This window comes from Arachis ipaensis, chromosome B03, assembly GCF_000816755.2.
Source record: "Arachis ipaensis cultivar K30076 chromosome B03, Araip1.1, whole genome shotgun sequence".
Classification (NCBI taxonomy): Eukaryota; Viridiplantae; Streptophyta; class Magnoliopsida; order Fabales; family Fabaceae; genus Arachis; species Arachis ipaensis.
Window position 1 is genome coordinate 133,729,528 of NC_029787.2, and position 7,694 is coordinate 133,737,221.

The window sequence follows — 7,694 nt, forward strand, 5'->3', positions numbered from 1 at the left end:
AAACAAGTGTGTTTGGTAAAATAACTTCTAAAATTTAAAAATATTGTAATAGATATTAATTAATGTATAAAATTATATTAGATTTTTTAATTTTGATAAGTACAAGCTATTTTTGAAATATTCCATCTTAAGTGTTTTTAAAAACACACGTATTTTTTAAAAGCAGCAAACACAAACATCCTTTCAAAAAGTTTTATCAAATCAAAACCTTAATCATGTGGAATTTTGAAGTCAAAGAATGAATTGATATAAATGGAAAAATTGCAAGTTGGAACTGAACAAGCTAAGCAAGAAAGGTAGGCAAGTGGTTGGGGGGTGCCAACCCTAGCTAGTATTGCTACTTATGGTGGATAGTGCCCTACCACGTCACCATTCCATACCCATAAAGAGGGTCTCATCTAATAAGGCAACCCACACAACATGCATCCAAGCAACCTTCAACTTTTTCCGCATTCCACACACACTTGACACTACACTCTTCAAAAGAAAACCATAGACAAGAACTTTGAATGCTTGTTTAGGTACACTAATGAAGTAATTCGATTCATGGTAACAAACAAACTCCACTGCCAAATCTGCCGACAACTACAAGTACGAAGCTCTTATTGACTCTTCAGAGAACATAACATAGATATTGTTAAGCAGTGTTAATAGATTTTCTATCACAAAAAGTATTAAAAGTTTCAACTTTTTGTCGTTGTTCAATGCATTTATTAAAAGCTTGTCAAGGTACAGCCGTATTAATAGAACAAAGTAGTAACATACTACTAACTCCAACAACAATTAAATTCTGATTTCTCAAAGTCTCCAACAACCCCTGCAAGCTCCAACTTCTCAGATTAAATTATACTACTACAACAAATTGTTAAAATTAAATAAATAGCAAAACCATTCAAGCTAGCGTGAAAAGATTGCATGGCCAAATCCAATAACAGAACAAACTAGGCCACTTTCACATCAATGGAAGTTCAACGTTAACGTGCTCAATGTCAATTTAAGACACATCACATGGGGTTTTTGGTGTTCAAATTGTCACCATCCACCTTCCCCCGAAAAATGTTTACCTACAACTCAAGAATGGCCAAAGATGTCAACTAACGTGAGTTAGTTTAGTAGTTAGCTCATTAGTCCGCTTAAGCAAGTGTCCAGACTCCAGAGTTAAAATCCTGCCCTTTGCATGCAACAATCCATTGGCTAGTGTCACACCTTAAATGAAACTCTGATTCGCGACAAACTAGTCATTAGCTTGTCGGGTTGGAAGATACCATGGGAAACAAAAAAAAATGTCCAACATCATCCGCAATGTCCTTTTGTTCTATCATCAAACACTGGGCTTATATGCATGAAAAAGGTTTAAACTCATCACACATGCGACGCCAAATGAAAAGTAAACATCGTAGTAGAAGATAATGTTGTGATAATATATGGCATATAGAATATAGTATCTTAAATCCATATTCCTAACAGGGTAAGTAATAATATGATGAAGGGTAGCACAATGAGGATATGTCATATATATAGTTACAGTGTTTTAGATTATGAATTGGTCCCTAAGCAGCAACAAACACCAAAATAAAAACAAAAGCAAAAGGCTTGGAATTAAGCTAGACTACAACAACTAAGAGTACCTCTCACCATTGTTAAAAGGTTGAGAAGGAATGGTAATAATACAAGAGAGAGAAGTTGTTCATGGTGACTATCACATCATTCAGAAGTCTAAATTTCTTGGGTCATCATGTCCTGGTAAGTCATCACAGATGCCATTGTTGGCCATTTGCTGCACCTCCCGAGGGGAAAGTATCTTGATGCACCATACACTATTTACAAATTCCCTGTCATGTCAAAGATCATTAACATAAACATATGTAAGAAATCAGGGTAATAATCATCATTACAAAGAAAAGAATAAAGCATGAGCTACTTACGGCCATGGGTCATCACCGAGGAGAAGAACGTCATTCTCTCGGTCCACAACTACAAGCTGCCAGCCTGATCTCAAAGGGTCCTCCAACTCACCTTCAAGGCCGAACATACGAGCAAGCTCGCTGCGCAGCTCATGGTAGTTGGTAAATCTAGTTATATCCAATGATCTTCCAAAGGTCCCTGATTTATAAACCTGTTAATCTCAAAACAAAAATGCAACATTCAGTCAACCAGTGCCAACTTTATCATGCACTGTAACAAAGTAGTAGTGGAAACAGATGCTCACCTTCACAAAGGTCTTTTTATTTGGCGGGTTTCCTCGGCCCCCATCTTCTGGAGGCTGAAGGAAGCCCGATTCACCATTGCTGTGTGTCATTCCTTGATTCAGTGAAGAATCAGTGCCTACTGTATTCAGGTAATTAGAAGATTGAATAGGTACGGTTGATGAATGAGTGTTGCTGCCAACCCCCTTAAGGCTTGACATTCCATGATGCATTAGTAGCGAAGAAGAGTTTTCTATATTCACACCAAACAAAATATGGTTTTGTGGATCAGTGCTCCCTTCTACACTGTACTCCCTACCAGGAACTGGTGGCAACGAAATAGCATTCTGAGACATGGTGCTATGTGCCTGCCCCAACTGATCCACCTGAGGCAGAACACATTGAGAAGCTTCAGAAGAAACAAGAGGATCCACTGCAACACGCTTTGAGGGCCATGCAGATGAAGATTGAACAGGAACCCAAGAGGAAGTTCTAGCAAGGTTCACAAGGTGGGATGTTTCATCCTGGGGAAATGAACCCAAGATACTGTGTAGCGGAGAAACAGCAGCAGTACCATTTGAATCAGTAAAACTTTGCTGATGGCACAGTGAAGAGATAGCCTGCATGGGTAACGACTGAGACTGCGGAGTGGAAACGAACTGAGACATTGTAGAGACCACATTTGGAATCTCCTGATGATCTACCATTTGTTGTTGGTGGTGCTGCTGCTGCTGCTGCTGTTGAAGCTGTGGTTGCTGCTGCTGATGACTCTGATTGTTGAATAAGTGCTGATTCTGTAGATGCTGCTGAAGATGATTTTGAATTTGAACCTGAGATTGAGATGGATGCTGAATTTCTTGATTATTTGGGAAGGCCTGCTGATGTTGAGAGGGCTGCAACATTGGTGTCTGCATTAAAGCACCCGTCCGGTTAGGGAAGTTCTGGGGTTGCTGAAACTGAATTAAGGAAGTTGGATGCTGTTTGGTAGGGTCTAAAGTCCTCATATCCTGAAGCGCAGTGGCAGCCATAGCTTGGTACAGATCTGTTTGCAAATTCAACATGGAGGGATCAAGCCTTGGCTGCATCCAAGGACTTACACCGGTACCCTGAAAATTAAGAGACTGTAGCCCTCTATCAGCATCTCTAAGCCACATTAGTGAAGAATTTATGCCGAAATCATCCTCCTTCATGCCTGCAAGCATTCAATGCAAGTGAAATTGGAGAGGGTCAATGAGATTGAGTTTCTGTTGACACACAAACGAAATGAACTTTGAAAATTGAAATAATCACTTTTTAAGGGTTAAACAACATTAGGTAATCAGAAAATTTCGCTTATTCTTTTGGATCTAAATGTCACATGAAGCATACCATAGAAAGAAGGAAGTCCTGAAGGCCATGGTCTTTTAAGCCTAAGAGGAAACGGAGATGGATACATAGGAAATGTTGTTAAGGGCTCAATTTCCCATAGAGACACTCGAGGTTGCTTCTCTCCAGCAGTAGACTCATCCCAGCCAACCTGCAACCAAGTCAAAACCATGTTCATCCTTAGCACTTAGAAAGATGGAAAGTGTTCACAAAGCAAGATATTATCAATGTTACATCTGCAGATGCATGCAGCACTCAATTCAATCACATAACCTCAATTCAATAACATGAATGTATGCATACAGACCTTGACCGAACGCCAATGTGAATTTTGCCATCGAACAGGATCCAAGTCACTAATACCAGTTATGGTGCCCATGTATCTGCATGAGTATATATTAGTATCACAAACATGTATAATCAATTCTATTAAATGACTAACCCATTTATCCTATGAGAGGAATTATATCACACAAACATTTGAATAGAGGATTAGAATAACAAGTATAGCTTCAAATGATCTCTAATTCATATGCAACATGGTCTTAAACAAAGGTAAGTCTCAACCTACCGCCGCACACTAGATTCCTCTGTTTCAAACAGCATTCTGAAGCGCATGCCAACTGAGACTCGAGTATGATACACAGCTTTAACATACTTTGCCAAGGGTATGACAAAGTCTGATGGGCAAGCACTGAAATTAAAAGTAGCAAAAGAAAAATCGTCGGTCAAAAAGGAAACAATATCATGACCTGAAGGTTTTGCACAAGAGTCTAAGTGGTACCGTGGGTTATAGAAAATGGTGAATCGACTATTGGTTGCAGCTGCATGAGCTGCAGCAGCAAGAAGCCCCAAGTGCATGCTATCACTAGACAAAACTGAGGAAGGCATCACAGGTTGTGGCCGATTAGCACGGCGAATGCCAAGAAGCAATTGATTCTTTTCATTCCTGTAGAAGAATTTTACTTCAGTTAGACCAATTATAAGATATGTTTATAACAGAATTACTATTGAAAGCAGCTATGCTCAACATCACAACAATAAATTGTGAATATAGAACATGTGAATTACACGGGAAGGAGAAGAATGTTATTAATGCAGTGGAGAGCAGTGTGCCACTTCAATTAAACAAAAAGGGGAAAAGCAGAAATAAAAATTTTCTAACCAGATAAACAGCACAGCATCACCAGCAACAAGTCTTTTAGCACTCACGAAGACACTCCATCCCGTTGTCAATAGATGCCTTTTGGGTTGGCCTGCAGAAGAAGACAGCAAGTTACTTTCAGGGGATAAAAATAATAGCCTGCGCTTGCTGCCGAAAGAAGGGTAAACAATCTCAGTTTTATTATAACTCACCGCGAAAGATATGTCTGAATTTCCATTCATTACCATGCAAATCCCTTGCAATTAACTCTTGAGCAGGAGGCTGTTGGGTGAAGTCCTGTAGGTCACAATAATCAATCAGTTAATAAACCAACAGATCTAGTGAGCAAGTTTTCATGCACGATTCTGCATAAATGTTTACCAAAGGAGGAAACACTTTTTCAGCTGCACGGCGAGGAACAGAGAACCCTCCATGCGTGCTTGTGTCACTGGCTGTCAAAGTTTTGCAAAAGTAGTTTGTAGGCTGTTTACTTGGAGTGCCCAACTCTGCTGGAAGGTATGCCTCCTTTTGCTCTTGCTGCAAACAAGGTCATAGTACAATGTCAGAGTAAGAATTATAACTATGAACTCTAGAAAATCAGTTATCAATTAATAAAGGGAATCAATCATACAGGATTCAGAGGTTGCAAGGTCATTTGTGCATATACTTCATCTGTCTCAATATCAGCCTGAATTCATAAAATAAAGAAAAATTAGAAAAGCAGAATTTTAAAAGATGAATCAGAAGCAAACAAGCCTTACATGACTATTATATTAAAATGAAAAATAAACTAAGTAAATAAACAAGAGCCTTACATGCATAGTCACATTATGAAGTTGACAGATAAGTTGGGGAGGCAAGCTTGGATAGTTAGGAATTTGGGCATCCACTTCCCTGTTGGTTGATACAGCAACCTAAAGCAAAGGGAAAAGAAAAATGCTTACTTAGAAGTTAGAATACATGCATGCATGTAACTCATCAAGTCCAAGTAATCAAACAAACTAGTATCTAAAACTTTATAGTTTAGAATTTAGACATAAACTAAAAGAACTTAGGCATATAACTTCCAACATCACAATCTTACCTGTTCACTGTGACCTTGTGGAAAGTACACAACTCGGCTTCCAACAATTGGTAAAGAAACAAGGGGACCAGCACATGCATGCCAAAGTTCTGAATCCAAAACGCGCTTTTCTCCTGCAAAGAACAGCCATCACAATGCCATGAATATCCAACAGAATGTTCATAGCTGCCACCTAAATTCGTCAAGAGCACTAACTGATTTTGGTATATTCATTAGCAAAACCATGATCTTAATAAACAACAAAAGGCTTGGCGCGGAGCAAATCAAACCAAATCACGTTAGAGAAACAAGATTCTCAGCAACCAAAGTCCATCAAGATCTAAAAGAGAATAGCATTTTCACCCCTTAACACTGGGATGCAACAATAACTAGCTCCAAAACAGAGTGGAGAATAGAAAGGGAGATGAAGAAGGAAGAAGAATATGCAAACAAGAGTGTATACATAACATACCTTCCGGGGGTGGAGGACAAAAATCAGCTGAAGAAAGCTTCATTTTCAGCAAAATTTCAAAACTAGAAAAAACCAAGCCAATCCCACACAGTCAATTACTAAAAACAAAAGCTCTTTAAGTAGACCAATTAAGTAGGAGCAAAATCCTCACAAGAAGAACCTCAGACCACAGAAAAATCCTTTTCTTCTCTCCCTTCCCGCTGCAAAATCTCATTCTTCTTACCTTAATCTCCCCTTTCACCAACCAAAACTCATTCCAAATCTGAACAAAAACTGAACAACCAGACAATGAATTGCCTCAGCCATTAACGAGAAATGCTAAGTAGACCCAAAAGATTCCCACACTTCCAACCCTTCAACCAAAACCAGTTTCACTGCAAAAGATAACTTTTTTACTTTCACTCTTCATTCCCTTCCAATCCTACTCAATCCCCACCACCCAAAGTTCCAATCTTGAACCAAACACTTCATCATACAAACGTATTTTTCCAGCTCCAAAAGCAACTAACCAGCACCACTAGTATCTTCCACGGCTCCAAATTCGGCAACAAGCTCAAAAACCAAACAACCTCAGGAACTCCGAAACCAAACAGATCTCAGCCACAAGAGAGAACGAATCCAACAAGGCACCGGATCTCAGCAAGAACCAAACTCAGAAGAAAAAGGAGCAAATGGACTTGAGAAACTAAAACAACCTTGTAACTGAAAAACGGATACTGTTACAAAGGTAGGCACTTGGTTCCTCTTTTTTTCCTCATGGAGGAGACAAGATAACAGTGTGCTCGCGTCTCCTTCTTTGAAAAAAAAGAAGCTCGGGTCGGTTCTTATTTTATTTGATATTTGTTCTTTTTCTTTTCCAGTGTAGAAAAAATGAGCAGCAGTTAGAGGTGGTGGCGTTGTTGCTCCAAATGGAAAAATGGTGTTTTCAGTGTGCAGCTTCTTGGGTGAATGAAGACAGAACCGCCACTATTTTTCTTGGGAGTGTTCCTTTTTTCGGTCTTTGAAGTTTGAAGCAGCAGAACAAAGAAAGAAAGAGAGAGAAGGGGGTGTGTATTCTGAGTCAGATTATTTTTGTTTCTTCTTTTTTTTTTTCGATTTATTTTTTTAATTCTTTTTATTTTTAAAAATAAAAATTAGACGGTCCAATTTTAACATTAAAATTTTTTTATTTTTTAAACCACAAATCAGATCATTCAATTTGTAATTGTTTGTTTAAAAAAATAAAATAACACAAAAAAATCGGAAGCACCAATTTGTGTAACCCATAACAAGATAAAACACTTCTCTTCTCACATCATTCCGTGATTCACATCTCTCTCTCCCACGCGAAAAAGAATAAGGGCTAATTCGACTCTTGATAATTTTTTCAAAGAGATTATGAGATTTTTATATAAAAAAATATTTTTTTTATTTTTAATTTTTTTTATAAGACTGATTAGTTTTTATGTTAATAATAAAAAATAT

At 38.3% G+C, this 7,694-nt stretch overlaps 1 protein-coding gene and 1 long non-coding RNA gene across 2 annotated transcripts in view; one reads left to right on the top strand and one right to left on the bottom strand.

The window, feature by feature from the left end:
* LOC107632034 (auxin response factor 6) lies at positions 1,403 to 7,332 on the bottom strand. The gene is made up of 15 exons (XM_021119993.1): positions 6,382 to 7,332; positions 6,231 to 6,292; positions 5,780 to 5,892; positions 5,511 to 5,609; positions 5,327 to 5,383; positions 5,077 to 5,232; positions 4,908 to 4,992; positions 4,717 to 4,807; positions 4,336 to 4,500; positions 4,123 to 4,245; positions 3,859 to 3,934; positions 3,555 to 3,702; positions 2,210 to 3,378; positions 1,926 to 2,116; positions 1,403 to 1,832 (listed from the first exon to the last, which is right to left on the bottom strand). Exons 2-15 carry the CDS (start codon positions 6,271 to 6,273, stop codon positions 1,709 to 1,711), a joined length of 2,640 nt encoding a protein of 879 aa, XP_020975652.1. The 5' UTR covers positions 6,274 to 6,292; positions 6,382 to 7,332; the 3' UTR covers positions 1,403 to 1,708.
* Positions 5,839 to 7,694, top strand: part of LOC110270470 — a 13,451-nt gene continuing 11,595 nt past the window's right edge. The window contains exons 1-2 of the long non-coding RNA XR_002360046.1: positions 5,839 to 5,959; positions 7,419 to 7,430. This is a non-coding gene — a long non-coding RNA (uncharacterized LOC110270470). The remainder of the gene's footprint in view (positions 5,960 to 7,418; positions 7,431 to 7,694) is intronic.

Coding starts and splice junctions, on each gene's coding strand:
- LOC107632034 (XM_021119993.1), bottom strand. CDS start 6,273: ATGAAGCTTTCTTCAGCTGATTTTTGTCCTCCACCCCCGGAAG. Junction 5,384..5,510: donor TTCATAATGTGACTATGCAT/GTAAGGCTCTTG, acceptor TTATGAATTCAG/GCTGATATTGAGACAGATGA. Junction 1,833..1,925: donor CTCGGTGATGACCCATGGCC/GTAAGTAGCTCA, acceptor TTGACATGACAG/GGAATTTGTAAATAGTGTAT.